The sequence below is a fragment of the Peromyscus californicus genome, unplaced genomic scaffold, assembly GCF_007827085.1.
Source record: "Peromyscus californicus insignis strain IS unplaced genomic scaffold, ASM782708v3 Scaffold_9__1_contigs__length_137607984, whole genome shotgun sequence".
Lineage (NCBI taxonomy): Eukaryota > Metazoa > Chordata > Mammalia > Rodentia > Cricetidae > Peromyscus > Peromyscus californicus.
The window spans coordinates 73,176,743-73,199,952 of record NW_026294617.1 but is presented as its reverse complement, the minus strand read 5'-3'; the positions used below and the strand labels follow the sequence as shown (position 1 = coordinate 73,199,952).

The 23,210-nt window shown below is 49.4% G+C and overlaps 2 protein-coding genes across 4 annotated transcripts in view; one reads left to right on the top strand and one right to left on the bottom strand.

Moving 5' to 3' along the window:
- Positions 1–750: 750 nt before the first annotated feature.
- On the bottom strand, positions 751–15,275 carry Mindy1 (MINDY lysine 48 deubiquitinase 1). 2 transcript variants are annotated; one of them, XM_052730181.1, is made up of 11 exons: positions 14,437–14,925; positions 13,260–13,448; positions 7,206–8,043; positions 5,877–5,934; positions 5,383–5,447; positions 4,614–4,772; positions 4,168–4,270; positions 3,112–3,254; positions 1,884–2,075; positions 1,442–1,594; positions 751–1,248 (listed from the first exon to the last, which is right to left on the bottom strand). In XM_052730181.1, exons 3-11 carry the CDS (start codon positions 7,728–7,730, stop codon positions 1,168–1,170), a joined length of 1,479 nt encoding a protein of 492 aa, XP_052586141.1. In that variant the 5' UTR covers positions 7,731–8,043; positions 13,260–13,448; positions 14,437–14,925; the 3' UTR covers positions 751–1,167. The 2 variants fall into 2 exon arrangements, with proteins under 2 accessions (XP_052586141.1, XP_052586140.1); XM_052730180.1 differs by lacking the exon at positions 13,260–13,448 and having other exon boundaries at positions 14,437–15,275.
- Positions 15,276–15,706: 431 nt separating this feature from the next.
- Prune1 (prune exopolyphosphatase 1) overlaps positions 15,707–23,210 on the top strand; it is a 33,247-nt gene continuing 25,743 nt past the window's right edge. The window contains exon 1 of one of the 2 annotated variants that reach the window (XM_052730182.1): positions 15,707–16,483. In XM_052730182.1, coding sequence (XP_052586142.1) covers positions 16,445–16,483 — 39 coding nt within the window. In that variant the 5' untranslated portion in view covers positions 15,707–16,444. The other variant, XM_052730183.1, reaches the window with a different exon arrangement.

The following is a 23,210-nucleotide window of genomic DNA, read 5'->3' as shown; positions in this document are numbered from 1 at the left end:
TCGAGTGCTGGGACTAAAGGCGTGTGCCACCACTACCCGGCTCTAAATTTCTTCCATACCCTTGGATTCCCCTCATCTCAAAGTGGTGTCTTCTAGCTCCATTTTGGGGGGGAGAAATAGGAAGTCTTTGATAGTGTTGGCCCTACTCATCAATCCATACCATGGCCAGAACATCTCCCTGGTAGCTGAACCTTTTGGCAAATTCTCTGTCTTTTGATGTTTCCTTGTTAAAATTAGGGTGGATCAGGACGTGGGCCAGGAAGAGGCCCTGGAGTTGCAGGCGTCTTTGAAGTACATTTAACTATTCAATGGGAATCCTGTTTTTGCCCCAGCCGGGCACTTGTCCGTTATCAATATACCCCACCCTCTGAATCTCCCTGGAACCTCATCATTCTCCTCCCCAGGAAATCGTCGGCAAGATAATCAAGAATAGGCACCAGGGGATCAGAACTAGCAACGGGCCATCTAAGGGCCCTCCACATGAACTCCCAGCCGTGGAAGTCTCAGTAACATTTCCCCCCATTCACCTGTCCACGCAGGGATTTGGAAACACACTTCCAACTACAGTTGAGAGCAGCACTTCCCCCAGAACTCTACTAAAACTGAGGAAGAGGCAGCGTTTGGGTTCCCCCTGCTGGCTCTGTGAGAAATGACAGGCAACCTCTCGCCTCCCTGCCTCCTGTCAGTTCACATTCCTCAGCTGAGCCAAATATTTAACCCGACTGCTCCAGGGCAGGAAAACAGCGTATCTCAGGAAAGAAGTTTTATTCCCAACTCCCTAGGAAGGCATTACAAATAATAAAGATAGAAACCCAAATCAAACCCTAAAACAAACGGAAACTGGCCTGTAGGGTAGCCAGGGGCAACCAGGCAGGCAGAGAGGTACTTCACCTATCAGCCTGGGTCTGTATATTCATGTGAATATTCCAGGAAAGGGAGTTGGGAACCAGAGACCACCCAGTCCAGCCCCATGTGGCCCTGGCTGGAGTAGAAGACAGGACAGAGAAGGATGAGCGTGGTACCGAGTCCGCCCTTGGTGTCTGCTGCCTGCTGTGATCCCCAGCAGTACAGTTACCCCGTATGCCTCAGGGGTTGAAGTGGGGGATCCTGCGAGCGAACCAGTCAGCCTCTGACAGGAGGGGCGGGTCCACGCTGTAAGGGGTACAGTTAGAGCAGAACACAGTCTGACTCAGGCTTTGACCTCTGCCGCCGCTCTCCAGCTGGGCGTCCAGATGTGGTTCCTCTCCCCTGTGTGGGATTTAACAACTAGTTATCTGATAACCTTGGTAGAGGTCAAAGACATGGGGGGGTCGTCTTGATCAAAAGAGGTACCTCAGAAGGATTTACGAGGGAATGCTTGCAGATACCTGTACAAAAACCATATGCATTCTGCACCAGGAAAAGCCAGAACCTCTGCCTACCAAGAGAGGGGCGGGCTCACCTGGGGAGAAGGGGCCCTGGTTGGCGCAGGTTGAACTGCCTGTTGCTGTTGGTACTCCTCTTGTTGGAGCTGTTGGGCCAGTTCCAGGTCGCTAAGACCCAGCATGCCTTGTGGCTGCTGCTGCTGTTGTAGGGACAAGGCAATAAGATAGTCCTAGAGAGAAAACAAGTCACGAGGTGGATTAAGACCAAAGGTTTAGAGATTCAGGCTAAATTTCTAAACCACATTTCCTTCAAATTCTCCAGCTTTTCTCGCTCATGTAAAACAGTCAAGTCTGTTATCTGTGGTGGCCAGGAAATACACCCAAGCAAGGCAATAACCTAAGGGTGACAGGAAGAGGCTGTGTGGGGCAGCCTTTAGCCGATAAAATGCATGAAGTTCACGTATAGAAAACAGCTCAGATGCCGGTGGATTCCACCCCATTCGGAAGGGCCCCACACACCTGGTCCACCTGCAGCTGCTTCTCTGGAGAGCTGCCCCCACCTTCGGCTCCACGGCTTTTGCCTAGGGAGTGACTCAGGTGGAAGTCAGAGTCACAAAAGCAACTGTCGCCATCCACGTTATGCAGGCTCTCCCACACCACCTGCTCCTCCTGAAGAAAACCCTGGTCGGTGACCAGTAGGTACAAGTGACTCTGCCATGCAAAGAGAAAGACAATGGGGCTAGTGTACGCGTCACACAGTGGCCTGGCAAGGTCAAGTTCCCTGGATCTGATCCCCAGCACGCACCCCTTACACACTCCTCCCACAAGCTGAGAGAGAGCACATTGATGGGACAGGGGCACTTTACAGGTGAGCGGCAGTCAAGAGACCCTCTGAATCAGCGTGCTGAGTGGAGCTTAGCACTGTGAGCATCCCAAATTTCCTTAAATATGTGTGGCTGTGGGGAGCAGGAAAGGACACCTAAACGCAGGTGAGTGTGTTGTGATTCCCCTGGCTAAGGAATCCTTGAGGCTGGAGTACCACACCAAACCCAGTTCCCTACCCTGGCTTCTCTGTGTCTGCTCATGTTGCAGAGGTAAAGCCTTTTGCGAACCAGAAAAACTGGGTGTGGTGATGCACGACTACAACCTTAGCCCCTGGGAGGGAGGCAGGAAGATCAAAAGTTCAAGGCGAGGCCCAGTGTGACAGTGCACACCTTTAATCCCAGCACAGGATGCAGGCAGACCTGAGTTCCGGGCTAGCCAGGGCTGCATAAGCAGAGTCTACATGGGGAGTGGGCAGGACCAGCCTCTTCTCCTCAGTTCCTAGGGGGCTTCAGCTTCTAACTCTGAAAGACTATTGTGTGTTCTAAAGACACCCCCCCCCCCCCCCCCCCGACACACACACACACACACACACCCGTCCCTTGACAGCATGTCCGCAGGACCTGCTCTGCTCAGGGTCATCTCCAGGCAGAGGCAGAGAATAAACACACCGCATCATCCTTTCTTGCATCTACTCCCACATAGACGAAAGCTTTTCCGTCCACCTGAGTCCCAGAGTGAAGACGCTGTGAGGCAGGACATGCATCATGGATTGGAAACAAACACTTGTGGTAAACCACAAGGATTCTAGGGGTTATCTGTTACCATGACTAACCCACTGTATCCTGCCTGACACATGGAGCCCAGAGAAAAAGGCTCAGGGAAATGACATTGTTCCTTCTCCCCTCCTCCAAAGCCCCATCACCTTGTGCTTCGTCATCGTGCTAAAGTGGTTGTTTCGAAAAAAGACACTGAGTTCATCTTCCTTAGCAGATGCTGTAAGCTCACACAGGCCATGGTAGGTCAGCTGCGCCGCAGTGGTCTCCAGGAACTGTTCTGCAATCAAGCCTGCCAGAAGGCATAAAACGGGCGAGCCGCGGATTAAACCCAAACCCACGATAGGAAAAACGCAAAACACATCAAAAGGCCTGGGGGTCCGGCTCCATTTTAGATCTTTAACAAACACAAAAGGTTCCTGAGTTCAGTCCTGGGTATGGCAGCGCACGCCTTTAGTGTCGGCAGCACCGCGGAGGCAGAGGCAGGCTGGTCTCTGTGAGTCCAAGGGTAACATCTCCACACAGCAGTTCCAGGTTAGCCCAGGGCTACACAGCGAGACCCCCTGTCAACCGCCAGCACAGCCCCAAAGCAAACAAAACAAGGTGAGGAGGTTTGTCCAAGAAGCCCCAGGAGCATCCAGAGCCCCGCTTGGTAAAGCCCAAACCCCACCCTGGGGTATGGTTCCGATTTAGACTCTAGGCTCAGCATGGACAAGGCCCTAGGCCTGATTCCCAGCAACGTATACACATGCAAGTTGAAGCTTGATAATGAATGTTTTGTGATCCTGGTACTTGGGGGCTGGAGGCAGGAGGATCAGAGGTTCAAAATCACCCTTAGTTACAAAGCCAGCCTAGGCTATAGGAGATCCTGTTGCACCCCTGTCCACAGAGTTGAGATAAAAACCCTTCCTTAAAGTCTGACTATATTTGTTCATTCAGTCGATACAGCTAGGGGAGCCAGTGCACACCTGTGAGCTGAGCTCTCAGAAGGCTGAGGCAGAAAGGGCAGGAGTTTGAGACCTACCTGGGCTATGTATTGATTTCAAGGCCAGCCTGAACTACATGCGCTCTGTATATCTCCCCCGACCCCCCAAAAAATTAAATAAAGTTCCCCTCTCTCTCTCTTTATCACACAAAACAAGAATAACAAGCCTACTCAGCCATCCTTTACATGAGATCTCAAGGAAAGAGGACATCACCATCACCTTCTGTCACGAGGTTGGGGTCACTGGAGTGTTTACAGGTGATGATCTTCTCTACCAGCTGGTTGTAACTCAGTTTCCCAACAGCACTCACAGCCTCAGGACTCTGGGGAGCAGGACAGGGTGGGACAAAAATAAACTGATTTTTTTTTTAAAGGAAGGAAACGAACCAAGCCCATTGGATGTGACTTTGTGATCAAAGATTCCTGAACTTTTGATGTCCAAAGCCCTGATCTTATTTGTGTGTGGTTTCCTTGTACTGGAAAGTGACTCCACCCAACAATATTAACATTCAAGGAATTCTGCATCAGTTCAGTCTCTAAATCCTAACCCTCCTCAAATAATCAAACCCCTCCCTTTCTAGATGCCCCCTGCCTTTTTGTTTTGTTTTGTTGCCTTATTCATGCCAGCTTGACCCGGTGGAGACTCACGGGGCCTCCCGTCCTCACCTGTGGATCAACAAGCCAGCCATGGTACAGAGGTATGCCCAGCAAGTCAAAGATGCTGCATTCGGGTGTGTACTCAAAGTCAGAGACGCCCGTAAATCGCACGTTGACATCCAGACCTGTGGCCAGTTTAGGGAGCACGGTCATGGCGTCATCCACATTCTGGTGGGAGGAAAGACAAGGATGGCCAGTCTAGCCCTCCCTCTCCCTCCCACCATCCAGACAAATCAGAAAGCCTGGTTTTTCTCTTTTCTTTTTTCTTTTTTTTTTCTGAGACAGGGTTTCTCTGTGTAGTCTTGGTTCCTGACCTGGATCTCACTCTGTAGCCCAGGCTGGCCTCGAACTCACAGAGATCCGCCTGCCTCTGCTTCCTGAGTGCTGGGATTAAAGGCATGCATCACCATCGCCCGGCTAAAATCCTGGTTTTTCATCTCTGGCTTTCTTACAACCCATTTATTTCAATCCCCTCTTTTTTTCCCCCCAAGACAAGGTCTCACTATATAGCTCTGGCTGTCCTGGAACTCACTGTGTAGACCAGGCTGGCCTCGAACTCACAGAGATAGCCTGCCTCTGCCTCCCGAATGCTGGGACTAAAGGCGTGCGTACAACACTATGCTGAGCTGCCTCGATCCCTCTTTATCTAATATAAAAACGAATATATTTTTTTTTTCAGGACAGAGATGCCATTCCCCGCAGAGAAGATACCAAGATAAAGGAATCACCCACTAAGGCTTACTACGTCCACCCTATGTCCACTGCCCTCTTGCCTCACCTGCTGAAAGTTAAGCTGAAGGCCCTCAGACTTCTCCTGGGGCTTGATGGATAGGAGGCAGTTTCCTGTAAGATAGGAAACTTATCAGCCTACCCAACCTACCCTGCCAGTCGTCCCAAAAGCTTGGCTTCCTCCTCTTCTGGAGATGGGGGTAATGTCTCAGGACCATGGGTTTCCAAACTCCAATCCAGAATTTTAATTTCTCAGAGGAATAAACAGACTTCGGGAGGTGACAGACCCACCTAACTGAAAGCTAAGGACAGAGGCCGGGGCTACAGTTCGGTGGTGCAGTGCTTGCCCAGGACCGTGACCCCTAGCACCAGGAATAGGGGTGGGAGGGCAGTAACGATAGGCAGAATGGTGCTAACTCTAAAGTCCCGATCCCTCGAGCTTTGCTTCCTACTCTCCAGCTTTACAGAAAAGACTCGGACTCTTCCTGGCCCACAATACCACATCAGAGCTCCAAATGAGCCCCTCCTCCGTAAGTCACTCACCAAGATGGGTCATGAGCTCGTCTGATGTGATCATTTCCTTCTGAGGGGGCAGCTTCACCTGGGGAGAAGGGAGGTCAGATGTGAGCTTCTACTACCAGCAGTGAAGGAGGAACACAGAAGGAGGGGGGCCAAGCTAGGCCTGGTGGCTCATGACTACAGTTCTAGTATTCAAGAAACTGAGGCAGGAGGAGTGAGGACAGCCTGCTTCATAGCATCAGATTCCCCAAAAGCAGCCGGGTGTGATGGTGCACACCTTTAATCCCAGCACCGAGGAGCCAGAGGCAGGTGGATTTGTTGTGAGTTTGAGGCCAGCCTGGGCTACAGAGTGAATTTCAAGCCAGTCAAGGCTACCTAGCGAGACACTATCTCAAAAAACAAAACAACAAAACAAACAAAAAAAGAAGGGGAGAGAGACGGAGTGGTAGGACAGAAGAGGGGGCAGGGCTCAATGCTGGGACGGGGGAAGAGATGGGAATACTGCCAAGCATTGCCAGTGTGAGGTAAAGCAGGGAGCACAGGAGTTGGACAAAGGCTGATCTGTAAATTTAGGACCGGCTTGAGAAAAATCAGGATGGTGGAGGAGGGTCAGAGCAGCACACCCCCAGTATTTCCTTACCCCACCCCCATAGGAGGCCTCTCCTGCTGTTAGGAACCTAAGTGAGACCATTTTGTTTGCTGAGCCAGCCACAAGGCAGGCTCTGATATACTGATGAACCAACCCCAAGGCAGCATCGACTTCTCAGTGAAACTGCCCTGAGCTCCAAGCCCCAGTAGTGCAAAACTAATGCTCACTGGAATAATAAAAAAATTGGAACTTTGGAAGTAGCCCTAGGATCACACTGCTCCCGAGACATGGTATCTCAAGCTTCTGTGTTTACACCCCTCAACAAGGGGACTTAGAGACTGGCCTCCGTGTGACTCTGGCTTCAGAGACCCTCAAGTTTCCAGCACCAGCGCCCAGCTCACACATGCCCACCAGTCAGTGCTAGCCGCTGGCCTGTGGGCTTGCTGGCCAATGCTCTCAGGGACCTTCTGGGACCTCCAACAAAGCCACCTTCCCGGCCTGCCACAGATGTGCGAGCTTGAAAAAAAAGCTCCCCAAGTGTTCTTACTGGAGAGAAGTCCCCAGTGGCACCCTGCATCATTATCTGCCGGACCAACCATTCCCACTTGGTAAGATGTCTTGTACATGAGACTGCAGTAACCTTTACCTAGCATGGTATTAAGGAACATTTGTGTGAACAGACCAAGCACATCTGAACAGCAGATCTGTGGCCATCTTCATTGCCCAGCACCTCAAAGCCCACGGCTTGCGCTCTCTGTACTTACCTTCCACTGAAGAAAGAGGATGTTCATGATGGCCAGCAGAGGACAAGGGCCATTGGTGCTCTGGGTGATGATGGGGGTCTGTTCTCCCTTCCAGGGGATCCACTTGACACAGTAGAACTCTACATCAGGCTGTTGGGTCCTGGGGGACTGGGGAAGCTCCTGTGGCCTGGAACACGTCTCTACTGTCTCTACCTCAGATGGTGCCCCACACGGACTTGAGCTAGCTTCAGGAGGAGGGCACTCGAGATTTTCCCCATCCTGGGCTGGTGGCAAAGCTTGGTCTCCTGGCTCCCGTTCTCCAGCTGCCCCATCAGCCTCTGCACCACCCTTGTCCTGAGGGTTGTCCGGAGGGTGCTTCTCTGGTCCGGACAGGGCCTCATGTTTTTCAGATTCACCACCCTTGTCCTGAGGGTTGTCCGGAGGGTGCTTCTCTGGTCCGGACAGGACCTCATGTTTTTCAGATTCGCCAGTTTCTGCACTACTGCCCTTGCTGGGGACTGGGGGCTCCGCCTGAGCTTGTTCCATAGTGGGGTTAGAGTCCCGCTGAGGGGGACGAAGGCCTTTCTTGACCTCGGGGACCTTGCTTAGGTGACTCTGATATGCAGAAGAGAGACCTGGCCAATAAGGTCATTGAGTTACAGAGCAAATGGAACGAGAAAAACCTGGGAAGTGAACAGTGTGGAAGGCCACTCTGGCTCCGGCTTCAGCTTTTCTGAGCATGTGTAAACAGAAGGCTTCGGCTCCTTCTGCCTCGAACTTGCTGTGACCGGATGGAATTGCTAGGACCTGGGCTTCCAGGCTCGGAAGGGATGGGAGACACTGGGTGGAACTGGCTTCTCTGAAACAGAAAATGACAGAGAATGAAGACAACACAGAGAGGGTCTGAAGAGATGCCTCAGAGCACTGGCAGCTCTTCTAGAGGACCTGGTTCAATTCCCAGCACCCACATGACACCTCACAACCATCTGTAACTCCACTTCCGGGGGGACCCACTACCCTCTCCGATACAGACACACAGGCAAAACACCCCCCAAAAAACAGAATAAAACGTTTTTCAGAAAAGACAGAAAGGAAAGGTAAGTGCACAGCCAAAAGTCAGAAGAAGAGGGCTGGAGAGAAAAACGTTGAAATCATCTTCAAGTAGGGCTAGTGTAGCTTGGGGCATAGTGTTTCCCAAGCAAGTGGGAAACTCTGGGTGGGATCCCCAGGTTCTCAAACAAACAAACGAAAACCAGTAAACAAAAACAATCCTTATGGTTACTAATACGGTAACGTTTAGCCTGCCTTGGTAAAGGCAATCCTGTCGGTTACAGACAACAAAACTTGCCCCTTCCAGAACATTCTGAGCACATAGGCCGCTGGTGTCCATAGGGATACCTCCTCCCTGCTCACCTCAGGGACCAGAGAGCTATCAGCATGTGGTTTGGGGGATGAAGGTGCAAAAAGGTGACACCATGTTTCTAAATTTTGTGCCAGGCTGGAAAGGTAGAAGAAATCCTGTTCCTCAAATGACTCTATCTATCTATCTGTTTATTTATTTATTTTTCAAGACAGGGTTTCTCTGTGTAGTTATGGTGCCTGTCCTGGATCTCACTCTGTAGACCAGGCTGACCTGTAGCTAGAGTTTTCCTGCCTGGCCCACAGTCAGGACAAATCTCTCTCACCTGCCAGTCCCACAGCCACTCAGACCCGACCAAGTAAACACAGAGACTTATATTGCTTACAAACTGTATGGCCGTGGCAGGCTTCTTGCTAACTGTTCTTACAGCTTAAATTAATCCAGTTCCATTAATCTATACCTTGCCACATGGCTCGTGGCTTACCGGCATCTTCACATGCTGTTTCTCATCGTGGCGGCTGGCAGTGTCTCTCTGACTCAGCCTTCCACTTCCCAGCTCTATTCTCCTTCTTGTCCCGCCTATACTTCCTGCCTAGCCAATGGCCAATCAGTGTTTTATTTATTGACTAATCAGCAACACATTTGCCATACAGAACATCCCACAGCACTGACCCCAGACTCAGATCCAATTGCCTGTCTCCTGAGTGCTGGGATTAAAAGTGTATACCACCAAGTCAGGCTATGACCTAGAATTTTCAGTGAGGCTCCTATGTTAGCCATCCATGTACTGATATTAGAGGCCTGCACCATCATGCCTGGCTCTCAGAAGACTTGGTGGAACCTTACACAATTCCAAAGCAGCCACCACAAAAAGCCTAGGGAGGAGCTTCCTGGAGGAAGGGGAAATGTAGGTCATGGGGCTTGTCAGTGTTGAATAAGCAACTCTGTAACCTGGGCATCCCTGAAAAGATTGAGAATATTCTACAGCAGTGGTTCTCAATCTTCCTAATGCTGAGACCCTTTAATACAGTCTCTCATGTTATAGTGACCTCCAACCATAAAATTTTGTTGTTATTGTTTTTTTAAGATTTATTTATTATTTATTTATTTATTTTTGGTTTTTCGAGACAGGGTTTCTCTGTGTAGCTTTGGAACCTGTCCTAGAACTCACTCTGTAGTCCAGGCTGGCCTCAAACTCACAGAGATCTGTCTGCCTCTGCCTCCTGAGTGCTGGGATTAAAGGCTACCACCGCCAGGCTCCCCTTTCAACTTTCATGTTTTGTTTCTTTCTTTTTTTTTCCTTTTCTTTCTTTTTTTGGTTTTTGGAGACAGGGTTTCTCTGTGTAGCTTCAGAGTCTGTCCTGGAGATTTATTTATTTATTATCTATACAGTGTTCTGTTTGCTTGCATGCAGATTTACTTGGTAAGACTCACTAAAGGATGGGATTTTTTTTTTTAAAGATTTATTTATTTATTACGTATTCAGTGTTCTGTCTGCATGTATGCCTGCAGGCCAGAAGAGGGCACCACATCTCATTACAGATGGTTGTGAGCTACCATGTGGTTGCTGGGATTTGAACTCAGGACCTCTGGAAGAGCAGCCAGTGCTCTTAACCTCTGAGCCATCTCTCCAGCCCCCCACAAAATTGTTTTTGATGATACTTCATAACTGTACTTTTTTTACTGTTATGAATCATAATGTAAACACCTGTGTTTTCCTATGGTCTTAGGCAACCCCAGTGAAAGGGTTCTTCTACCCCCACAAAGGGGTCATGACCCACAGGTTGAGAACCACTATTCTAAAAGTGCTGTGGGATGTTCTGCATGCTGTGAATGTGTTGCTCTGATTGGTGGATAAATAAAAAGCTGACTGGTCAGTAGCCAGGCAGGAAGTATAGGCGGGATAAATAGACAAGGAGAATTCTGGGAAAAGGAAGGCTGAGTTAGGAGATGCCAGCCTGCCATCCACGGAGCAGCATGTAATGGTACACAGGTAAAGCCACAGAAAATGTGGTGACATACAGATTAACAGAAATGGGCTGAGTTTAAGTGTAAGAGCTAGGCAGTGGTAGGCCTGACCTAAGGGCCGAGCAGTTTTAATTAACATAAGCCTCTGTGTGTTTACTTGGGTCTGAGCGGCTGCCAGGTGGGACGCAGGAAACTTTCAGTTGCACTAAAGCACTGCTTCATGTCCTTCATCGCATTGCCTATTATACCGCTGGAACAATGGACCCAAGGAATTGAAATTTCCCCCGGGAATCTCAAGCTGGGAGGAGAAAAACACTGACCCTTGAAGCCAGCCAGACAGGAAGTTGTAGCCAAGAAAAAAGATTTCAGGGTTCTAACAACTCATCCAACAACCTTGCAAGATGAGGCTAAGGCCCCAACAATAATGGGTCAGTAATGGGCAGGTCCACACCTTGACCTACCTAGACTGCTTCGCTATGCAGAACTCTGGTCTCTGCTAATTTAGGACTCTGAAGATGAACTGGGGAGTGTCACCAAATCACTTTGTTGCTAGATCCAATGTGGCTACATGGAATAAATCCCTGTTGTTGCTAGTTTTTTTTTTTTGTTTTTTTCTGCTTTTTACTGTTACTATTTTAATTTAATTTAGTGTGTGTGTGTATGTACACACTTGGAGGCCGGAAGGAAACTTTCAAAAATGTGTTCTCTCCTTCCACCGTGTGGGACCTGGGATCAAACTCAGGTCATCAGGCGGCAAGAGCCTTTACCAAGGGAGCCATCTCACTGGCCCCTAGTTTTCACCATTAATTCAGCTCTTTTAATTGGCTTATTGAGGACAATAGGTCAAACCTGGCTTATTAGGGCTGCCCAAGGCCCAGGCTCTGATCCTACCGCCAATAACAACCTTAGATGGGGCACAAAAAGTGCTCCCCACAAATCCTTCCAGGAGAGTGCTCTCCCCACCTGGAGCTGACACAGCAACTCTTCAGGTCTTATTTGTTTCTAGCAGTGCCGGCACCCGGAGATGTTCTCTTGCTTGCTATTTATATGAAATAGGAAACTGCTGATTATTGATTTACATTTAAAATACCTCAGGGCTGGAGAGATGGCTCAGTGGTTAAGGATATATACTACTCTTTTAGAGGACCAAGGTTCAATTCCCAGCACCCACAGACGGGTTTACAAGGATCTGTAACTCAAGTTGCAGGGAATCTGATATCCTCTTCTGGCTTCTGTGGGAACCGAGAACATGTGGCATACATACATAAAGGGAAACTGTTGTGGGAGATTTGTACACTGTGTGAAGATGTACTGCTGTGATTGGTGCAATAAAGAGCTGAACAGCCAACAGCTAGACAGGAGGCAAGACTTCTGGGCATAAAGAACTCTGGGAAGAAAGGCAGAGAAAGGAGGATGGGCAGTACGGAGATGAGGGGACGAGCCTTGTGAAAGAACGTAGATTAAAAAATATGGATTCATTAGCCGGGCAGTGGTGGCGCACGCCTTTAATCCCAGCACTCGGGAGGCAGAGGGAGGTGGATCTCTGTGAGTTTGAGGCCAGCCTGATCTACAGAGTGAGATCTAGGACAGCCAGGGCTACACAGAGAAACCCTGTCTCAAAAAAACAAATAAATAAATAAATAAAATGAAATATATTAAAAAAAATATGGGTTCATTTAAGTTATAAGAACTAATTGGGAAGAAGCCTAAGCTAAGGCTGAGCTTTTGGAATAATAAGTCTCCGTGTCATTATCTGTGGTCATTATCTGTGGACTGGCAGTCCCAGTGAGAAAGTACCACTACAGAAAACACTCATACATATACAATATGCTCATATATAATATATACTGTATATTACATGTTCATGTATTATATATGTATATAACAGATATGATCCCCCACTGTAAGGATTCGGTCCTTAATTACGTCATCAGCCTGCGATGGCATCCCAGCCTAAAAAGTGGGTGGGCCCTCTGTGCGTCCGTCTCTTTCCTTTCTGTTCCTTCCTTCTGTCTGTCCTCTCTCTCTCTCTCCCTCCCTCCCTCCCAATAAAGCTCTAAAAAGGTAACCATGGCTCGTGACTCTCCTCCAGCACTCTCCTCTGCCAGCATGGCCGCTGTGGGCGGCGGCCAGCCACCAGCAGCAGCGCCGATTTAACCAACACCCACTACTTGTGTATAGTGACAAAGGCCTTCAGTGGAGAGACCCTCCAAGTTATCTCAAAATAAAATAAAAAAAGAGCTGGGGTATAGCTCAGTGATGGAGCCTTGTCTGGCATACAAAACCCCCTGGGTCCAAGCCTCACACACTGGCACACACTCTCTTCATGGCTCCCATCTAGATCATTTTAGACGTGAACACTGGACCTGTCTAACTTGCTGTTTATCAGCATTAAGCATCAAGTGAGATACAGTTAGGACCAGAGATAGTGACAATCTCCTTCCTCCCCTCCCTACTCATTAGTGAGGATAAAAAAAAAAAAGAAAAAAGGGCAAGTCCTGGGGGTATAGCCTGGCAGTGGGGCACATGCTTAACATATGCAAGGCCCTGGGTTCCATTCCCAGCACCATTAAAATAAAAAAGAAAGAAAAACAGGGAGGGCGCCGGGCGCTGGTGGCACTCGCCTTTAATCCCAGCACTCGGGGGGCAGAGCCAGCCAGAGCTCTGGTTGCCCAGGCTAGCTCAAGCTTTCGGTAATCTTGCCTCAGATTCCCAAGTGAGGGGATTTTAAGTGGTTTAGGACACACCTGACCTGAACTCTTGCTCAGCTTCTTGCTCCTTCACCTGTTTTCTTCTTAAAAACCTTCAGGACTCGGGTGCTGGGAGAAGGCTGGGGCACAGGCGTGACCTTAGCTGGGTGTGGTGTCTCAGGTGTGCCAATCCCTGTTACTCAGGGGATTGAGGCAGGGGGGCCTCTAGTTCAAGGTCTGCCTGGGCTACAGAGAAACATCAAAGTTACTGAAACTAACATAAGTCTCGTCACCCAAATTGATCGTTCTCCTGATTCAAATATGATTAGTGCTAGCTGCAGGTAATTAATATTTTGTTAATTTAGAATCACACTAGCAAAATTTATCTGCAGGCCTTACACTCTTTTTCCGCCTCTCTCTCCACATCTCTTCCCCTCCCATGGCACTTAGGGTGAACCTTGAAACAGATGCCGCGCCTGGGAAATTTTTAAAAGCCTAAAGAGAAGCATGGCTCCTTTTCTGCCCAAGGTTAGAAATGATCAATAATTAAGTGGGGGTTGGGAAAGCTAGCCGACCAAAGAAAGGAGCTGTAAGAAACCACCCGAGGGAGTGGGGTCTCAGGGAAAGTGGGCAGGGGCAGGGCAGGAAAGGCAATGGAGGACTCCACCTTGCAAGGCCCACAGGTAGGAAAGCATGAGGGGAGGGTATTCAAATAAACCCGGGTTTCAGCCTTATACCTCCTTTCCTTTCTTCAGTCCAAATCCTACACTTCCTCTCTCATAGAACCCCCTATGGGCGCAGGTGAGGTAGTTAAAACACCCGGTCCCTTCCTAGCCAGCAGCAGATACTATTACACAGTAGAAGAAGCGTATTAAATACGTACTTAGCTACAAGACGACACTACCCACTCTCCGGACCCTTCTCCCCTGACCTCCTTTTCGGGTCTTACCCAACCTCCTTCTCACCTGAAGGCAAACCTTCACGGCAACAATGCTTTGAGATTCCTCTAGAATAAGTCAAACACTGCAATTCTTGCTCCCAAGGAGAGGGAGAGGGTTTGTTTATAATGGGGAAATGAAGGGACAGCTCCCCTCGTGCCTTGCAAGGATCCTACCAGCGACCCAGATGTAGAGACCACAGACGGGACATCAGGTGTCAACTCCCCTCAAGCCGGAGAGGGAAAGGAGAGCTGCGAGAGGAGCAGGAGAAGCTAGTTTGAAAACAAAGTTTTTACCTTAAAGAGGTGGATGCGGTTCCGGGACGGGGAGAGGACTCAATTCTGGCGGTTCGACGCTGGAGGAGGGGACCCCGTCGAGGGGCGCTGCCGCCTGCGCCAGCTGCTCCCAGCTGTCAGCCCCGGAGCTTACACGGCTTGACACGGGTTGACTCGCGCGGCGCCCCGCTTGGGTCGTGACCACTTCCGGACTCACGCCCAGCACCGGGGACGCGGGAGGAGGGTGGGGGGCGAGGGCAAGCAGGCGGCAGCCCGCCCCGGCGCTCAGGGGGCCTCCCGGCGTCTTCAGGATGGCCGAGTGGCCGGCTCTCCGGCGTGCGCTCCAGGCCCTGCCTACAAACTGGTTTTCAAAGGAAGTTTGTGGTTTTTCCTGTTCTTCTTTCCCTCTCTCTTTCCCTCGGCCGGCCGGGACAAAGACAAATTAGCCGAGGACGAGGTCCCTGGAGGAGGTGGGGGGGCTGCTCAGCCGCGGAGGATTTCCATCAGGGCTGTCTGAGCCGGTCAGCAGCCCGGTGAGCGGCAGAAAGGAAGAGAGAAAAACAACAGACCCTTTCTCTTCCCTCCGCCTGCCGCGGGAAGCGACGGACGGGGCGCGTGTGCCTCTCTGGTGAGAGCCGGGAAAAGCAAGCGGCCTGGCGGAGCGCAGAGGAGCGGGGCGGGACCGCAGCCGCTGCTGGGACCTCCCTGGATGCCTGCGGCAGGCCTCCGCTCGGGGCCGTGGAAGCGGGCCGAAAGAGCATTGTGTTTGCATATTTATTCGTTTAACAGGAAAGAAAAACCACCGCTTCTGTTTTTCGGGAGCCCCCCAGAGGGCTCCTTTCCACGTCTTCCCTTTCTCCCTGTATGTTTTTTTTTTTTTAAAGGCTAGAAATGAAACTGATGGAGCTGTGTACCTGGTTAATACATCTAGGGTGAAGAAGACGCCCCCTCGTCTCCTCTCACCTCCCCGAGGAGCAGAAAAATCTGGGGATAGATTAAAAAAATGAGGGAACATGTTATGATGAAGGGACACCCCCCTCCCCCAGTAATCTGCGCTGGGGCACGAAAGTGTCAGTTGAGGAGAGATGTTGGAACCTAGCCTTACATTCTGAAGGCTCCTGTGTTGACGCGGCTGCCACAGGATGAGACTTTAAGCAACTCTGAAAGCTGAGAGAACAGTTGCAACAGAGACCCAGGAAGCAAAGTCACGGTTGCAACAGTCCAAGAACAGCAGGAGGAGATATTTGTCCAGGCTGTGCGGGAAAAGAGGCTACAGAGTTAAGGAGTTAGGAGGAGTTGGCACGACTGTATTTTAAGAAGACAGGTCAAAGATTATGCTAATGCTCTCCTAGCATGAACAAACACACCGTTGATCACAATAGGTCAGTTTGGTAAAGGGGAGGATTAAAATTAAAAAACACCTAAAGCTATTTTAATAAGACATAGAGATATGCTGCAATTTAAAGTCCCGACCAAGCCAGGCTTGTGAATCCAGCATTCAGGAAGCTGAGAAGAAAGACTAGCTTGGGCTATATATCAAGACCTTGTATTTAAAAATATATATATGAGAGATTAATTTACATTAATCTCAAACAGATGCTCAGTGTAATATATGGAAAGATACTATACCTAGTCATAGCTGAAAGAGCAATTTCAGATGCCATAAAGGCGAATTATTGTGACACATACACAATTTGTATGTCATAGCACTCAGAAAACTGCTCACTTGGGGACTCTTAGGAGCTTCCGGACTACATTTCCCAGGAGGTACTGCGACATGCTCCTCCTTGACCTCCCATGAGCCTCTGGGCTCAGAACTCAGCCTCCGCCGCTGGGGGCGGGGTAACGCCGGACTCCCGGAGTGCCGGATTACGCACTTCCTCCTGGGGGTTCGGAGGCCGAACCCTTGTGTGGCGGGTTCGAGTCCCGCCCCCTGACTCTCGGCTCTAGACCCTGAGTCTGGGGTGGGGTGCATTCGGCCGGGTTACCTCTCCTCGCCGAGGGGCGACGGCACACCTCGGGCTTCACCATGGAGGACTACCTGCAGGATTGTCGAGCCGCTCTGCAGGTAACGGGTCCCGATCTGTGACTGAAAGGAAAGCGGCGTGGGGTCCGGGAAGGACGAAGGTGTAGGATCTGGGGAGCCCGGACGGTCGGGGTGGAGGGATCACAGAGGTGGACGCGGGCGAGCTGGGGACCAAACCCATCGCCCATGGGCGGGAGAGCCGGAGAAGTGAGTCTCCTCTCGGTTGTCCGAGTCGGGTCGGTCAGCTGGACCAGTGAGGTGGCCGCCAGCCTCGCCCGGCAAGGTGTGTCTGTCCCCCTCTCCCCGCCCCTCAGTCTCCCTCCGGCGAGCCGGGCTTCAGCCCACCGGCCTCCACGTGAACCCCGGGGATGTGGAGGGTACCTTGGTGCACCGCTTTATTGCCGCTGAATGGCGGTTTGCTTTCTCTTTCTAGATTAGAGGCGTTCTCTAGTGTTTTACTTTAAATCTCTGTTTTTATGCATCAGGCATATATGTTGACCCACAACTTACATTCCTTTGCCTCCAGTATTCTCCTTTAGTCTCCTTTACACACAAATACGTAAAAATACCCGCTCCTGGGTAAGGGATACACACCAAGTGTTTGGAATCTAAACCATAAGCACAGCCCCTGAATGCTTTGTAGCTTATTTTTGGTGCTTCCCGAACCAGCTGGACTCAGCCAGCCGCGCTGACAGGCCATGGCAGCTTTGGATCGAAATTCCTCCTAGAGGCTCCAAGTCACCTGGCCCCCTGCTGTGAGTTTCTCTGCCCCTCCAGAAACCTAGACAGATGGCTGTCTTCCTTTAAAAAATAACTTAGCTGGGTGTGGTAGCCACATGCCTCTAGTTCCAGCACTTGGGAGGAGGAGGAGGAGGCTGAAGGTTCACCAGTTCAGGCCAGCTTTGGGCTAAAAAGAAAAAAAAAGAAAAAGAAAAAGAAAAAAAAAAAAAAACCACCACAAAATAGAACAAAACTTAAAATTTCTCTGAGCAATAGAGTCTGGCCTTTAACAAACCCTGAAAGTCACCTAATTCGCTGTAGACTGAGCTGCTGGGATAGATGAATAGTCTCAATTTGAATTTGGGGTGAGTTTCAGTTTGATGGCTGCTACACTAAAATTTTCCTTTCGAAAACATCTGACCAGGCTGGGTGCCTGTAATCTCAGCCCTTGGTAGGTTGAGGCAAAAAGATTGTTAGCTTAAGGGTAGCCTGGGCTACATACTGAGGTCTGAGCAAACCTGGACTTCATGGGGAGACTCACCCATTCTCATAAACCCCTAGAAAAAAACACCATATTTGGGGAAAGTTGTTGTAATGCATAAGGCAATTTGGAACCAATTCTCACCAGTTACTTTTCTTTTTGTTTTGGGGTGTGTGTGATCCTCCTAGTTATGTGTGCCATCACACTTAGCCTGAGGTCTGCGTTTTGTTTTACTTTTTAATATGTTTGTTTTTGAGATGGTCTTATGTAGCCCAGGCTGGCCTTGAGGTCCCAATGTAGCCAATGTTGACCTTGAATTTCTGGTCCTCCTGCTTCTACTTCCCAAGTGTTGGGATTATGGGACTCTACTGTGATGCCCAGCTTTATTTGTTTAATTTTATTTATATGAGACAGGGTCTCACTTTGTTCCCCTGGCTGGCTTGGTACTATGTAGACCAGACCAGTCTCAAACTCAGATCCACCTGCCTCTGCCTCAGAGTGCTGGGATTAAAGGCGTGCAACAACATTTCCTGGCAATTTTTTTATTATTATTATTATTGTTAGTGTGTGTACATGTGAATGTAGGTGCCTTCGGAGATTAGAGGTCCCACATTCCCTGGAGCTGAAATTATGGGAGATTGTGAGCAATCCCACAAATGGAACTTTGGGAGAGAAATAAGCACTTTTAACTGATGAGCCATCCTTTCGGTTCCTAAGTATTTATTTGTGTGTGTGTGTGTGTGTGTGTGTGTGTGTGTGTGTGTGCGCGCGTGTGTGCGCGCGCGTGTGAGAATGTGTGTCTGTGCACATGCATGCATGTATCCAAGGAAACCAGAAGAGGGTGTTGGACCCCCTAGAACTGGGTTACAGGCAGTTGTGAGCCGCCTGACTTGGGTCCTTGGGAACAAAATTTCTGTACCCTGGAAGAACAGCAAGCACTCTTAGCTGCTGTGTCTCCAGACACTAATGTAGAGTGTTTTTGACATCATTCTGAGTGCTATCCTGTTGGAGCTTTTCCAGCATCATGGAAGTAACTATTCTCTTTCCCACCATTTAGTGAAGGGCCCTGGACCTGAAACCTTACCCAAAAGCATGGATCTTCTTTCCAGCATTTACCCTTGTCTTAGTCAGTGTTCTGTTGCTGTAAAAAGACACCATGACCACAGTAATTCCTATAAAGGAGAACATTTAATTGTGGTGGCTGGCTTACAGTTCAGAAGTTCAGTCCTCTATCATCATGGTAGGACATGGTGGTGTGCAGGCAGACACGGTGCTGGAGAAGTAGCTGAGTGTCCTACGTCTCACAGGCAACAGGAAGTGCCCCGTGACGCTGGGAGTAGCTTGAGCACAGGAGAACTCAAAGCCTGCCCCCACAGTAACGCCCTTCCTCCAACACAGCCACCTCCTAATAGTGCCACTCCCTTTGGGGACCATTTTCTTTGAGACCACCTCAGCCCTCCTTACCCATTTCCCCCAGGTAACAGCTCATCCACACTATTGTGAAGTTTGGCAATAGATTTGGCTTTTCCAGTATTACACTATCCCAGTCCTTCTCCGTATTCCTCCTCCAAGGAGCAAAGGCTAATCCTTTGTGAACCTGTGTGCTTCCTTCTGAAGGAGCCTTGGGATCGTCTCAGCACACAGCCTCGCTAGGGCAGGGCGTACGTTGAACATGAGATTCTAAGAATATTAATTATAAGCCAGTAGCAGTATATGCTGGAAGATGCCAGTCATTCTAATTATTTTTAATTATAGAAATACTACATAAGGAAAACATTGAAGCACAAAACAGATACAAAGTAGAAAAGATAAAGGCCTTTTTTCCCCTTACCATCCAGTTCCCCCAGAAATCTGTTTCCTTTTTAAAAGAAATTTATGTGTATGTGTGTGTATATCTGTGATTATCTGCCACGTGCACCCTTAGAGTTCAGAAGACGGTATTATTAAATCCCCTGGATCTGTTGTGAAGCACTCCATGTGGGTGCTAGGACCTGCTGAGCTTCTCTCCAGCCTGGTGTTCCTTGTATAAAGAGATCCTCATCCCAGCCTGGTCTACATAACAAATTCCAGGACATTAAGGGCTGCACAGAGACCTTGTGTCAAACAAACAAGAGCTGGTTTGCGGGGTCAAGCAGAGGAGGACACTACGTGTACACCCTGGACCAAAGAGCAGTCTGCTGGTAGAGAGGGCTGGCCTCTGCGAGGGAGGGCCAGTGCTTCTTCAGGAGCGATGTACATGGGGCGGGGAAGGAGGAGGCTGGACTCTGGCCTAGCAGGGTAGATCCGCAGAATGAGTCCTGGTGATCAATGGGATGACGGATGTCTCAGCCAGGTCACCCTCACATCTGCCTGTGGAAAGAGACCAGATCAGACAGACACACCATTGACTTGTGGGAGCTGTGAATGCTTGGCTTTTGCACAGGCCGGAGACAGCTGATATGCAGCCCGTTCTCCTGCAATGCCATATTTTTAGTATGTGACACCAGAGAACTTTTCTGTAGCCTCTGCCACAAGGACAATGGCATGTTCCACTTGAAAGAAATCTACATAGCTGGCCTTGGTAGCTGAGGTTGAGGTGGAAAGACCCCAAGTTAGGGGCTAACCTAGATTACAGAGCAAGTTCCAGGCCAGCCTGGGCTGTGTAAAAAAAAAAAAAGAAAAGAAAAGAAAAGAAAAAAAGAAAGAAGCTGAGTAGAGTGGAGCACACCTTTGATCCCAGCACTGGGGAGGCAGAGACGAGCGGATCTCTGTGAGTCTGAGGCCAGCCTGGGCTACATAGAGAATTCTGGGACAGCAAAAGCTACTTAGTGAGACCTTATCTTGAAAACAATAACAAACAAAACAAAAGAACAACAAAAATAAAGTAATGGGAAGAGGGAGAAAGGAAGCCTGCTTTTTAAATGGGCTCCTATTTCTAGTGACAGACCCATCTTGCACTTCCGGCAGGAAGAACTCTTTTCTCTGGGGTGGGGCTACATCTCAGGCTGAGCTAGGAACAAAGGTACACTTCTCAGGCATGAGGCTGCAATCGGGAGTAGCTGCTTGTCCTTTGTCAGAGTCCTCTCTTTTTCTCGGGGTGAGGAGGGTGGGGGTGAGGGTATCGGCTGGTCTGCCCCTCCCCTTTGTTAAAATTGTGGAGAGTAGCTGTCAGGACATGCTCAGCTTCAGACGGGAAGCGGTTGTCTGTCTGTCTTTCTTTTCTTTTCTCCTTCTCCTTCTTCTCCTCCTTCTCCTCCTTCTCCTTCTCCTTCTCCTTCTTTTTTTTGAGACAGGGCTTCTCTGTATAGCCTTGGCTGTCCTAGAACTAGCTCTGTAGACCAGGCTGGCCTGGAACTCACAGAGATCCACCTGCCTCTGCCTCCTGAGTGCTGAGATCAAAGGCGTGCGCCACCACCACTGGACTGGGAAGTGGTTTTCTTAGCAATCCAGGCCATAAAACATTAGGATGTGTTATTTTAACTAATGGATCTTTTCTTCTTCTCCTCCTCTTAAAAAAATTTTTTTTTTAAGATTCATTTATTTTATTTGATGTGGATGAATGATGCCCTCAGGTTAAGGAGGGTGCCAGATCTCCTGGAATAGATGTTATGGATGGTTGTGAGCCACTATGTGGGAGCTGGGAACCAAACCTGGGTTCTCTGCAAGAATGAGTGCTCTTAACCACTGAGCATCTCTCCAGCCTCCCTCCTTTAAAATCTTGTTTATATTACACTAATTTATTGAGTGCACACACGCTCACATGCCACAGTGCACGTTTGGAGGTCAGAGGACAGGTTTCAAGATTTAACACTCCACCGTGTGGGTCCCACTGACCGAACTCAGGCCACCAGGCTGGATAACATGCAGCTTTACCCAGTGAGCCATAGTCTGCCCCTTTCTTTCTTTCGGAGAGTTTTTTGGCCGGGTGTGGTGGCTCACACCTTTGACCAGCTGGTCTGCAGCATATCAAATTCTAGGACAGCCAGGGCTGCGGAGAGAGACTGGGCATGGTGGCACATGCTGTAATGCCAACACTTGGGAGGTAGAAGCAGCAGAATGGCCAGGAGTTCAGTTACCAGCTTGGCCTACACAGTGAACGCTAGGTCAGCCAGGGATGCAGGGAAAGTAGGTAGGTTTGGTGGCACACGCCTTTGATCCCAGGCAAAGGCAGGCAGATCTCTGTGAGTTCAAGGCCAGCCAGGTCAACATAGCTAGATCCTGTCTAAAAAAAAAAAAAAAAATGTCTGTTTCCTGTGGCTCTCGGATTCTGTTTCTTCCGTTGACAGCTCGGGTATCTCATGCTGCTAAGTTTAGCTGTATTTTCCCTGAACTCTTCCTCTAGTTAGAAAACGGACACCGTGTGGCCTGTGTAATCAGCTGGTGGAGGGGTGGGTTGGAGGTGAGAGTTACGTATTTTTCCTAGTTGAAGAGGACAGTGCCTTCTAAGTTGGGGGCAGCCATGCACCCAGGAGTCTTCATTTTCTGGAGCATGACCCTGAAGAGTGCCCCTTTTCACTCTCAAGGGTCTCCTAGTTTGGACCTAAGCTGTGTTAGGAGTTAAGAGTGTACACATTCACGCCGGGCGGTGGCGGCACACACCTTTAATCCCAGCACTCGGGAGGCAGAGCCAGGAGGATCTCTGTGAGTTCGAGGCCGGCCTGGGCTACCAAGTGAGTTCCAGGAAAGGCACAAAGCTACACAGAGAAACCCTGTCTCGAAAAACCAAAAAAAAAAAAAGTACACATTCGTGAAAAGGTACTGAACCCCGGAAGGTATCGTCTTTCCTGAGAACTCAGCTGTGGGAAGCTAGAGACGGGGAGAATCACTTGCCGACTCTAAGGGATGGGGGTTTTTTAAAAGGTGGCACCAGCTTGGGCAGGGAGGAGCAGAGGAAGAAGAGGGAGGGGGTGCTCCATCTGCAGAGGAGGCTCTTAGGTGATGCCTCATTTAATCCATACCGTGGCATGAAACAAGGTTACCTCTTTTGCTGTTTTACAGTCTCATCCATAGTCTAGACTGGCTGAGAACTCATTATGTAGCTCAGGTTAGCCTCAGAGTTGCTACAGTTCTTCCACCTCAGCCCCAAAGTACTGGGATTAAAGGTGTACACCAACATGCCCAACTTATCCTCATTTAAAAAAAAAAAAAAAAAAAAAAATTAGCCGAAGCCAGGTAGTGGTGGCACATGCCTTTAGTCCCAGCACTTGGAGGCAGAGGCAGATGGATCCCTGAGATCAAGGTCAGCCTAGTCTAAAGATTGGTTCCAGGATAGCTAGAGCTATACAGAGAAACCCTGTCTTGAAAAAATGTATTTTTTAATTAGATGTCTGTGTGTGTGTCTATGTGTAGGAATGTGCATGTGAGTAGAGGCGCCCTCAGAAGCCAGAAGAGGGCGGAGCATCCCTTGGAGCTGGAGTTACAAGCCATTTTGAACCACTCAGTGTTGAGAGCCAAACCTGGGTCTTCTTCAAGAACACTACATGAGCCATCCCTAGCCCATAAAATAAAAATTTTTAACATTTATTTATATATTTTGCGGGGGTGGGCAGCATGCCGCAGCATATCTGTACAGGTCAGAGAACAGACTCC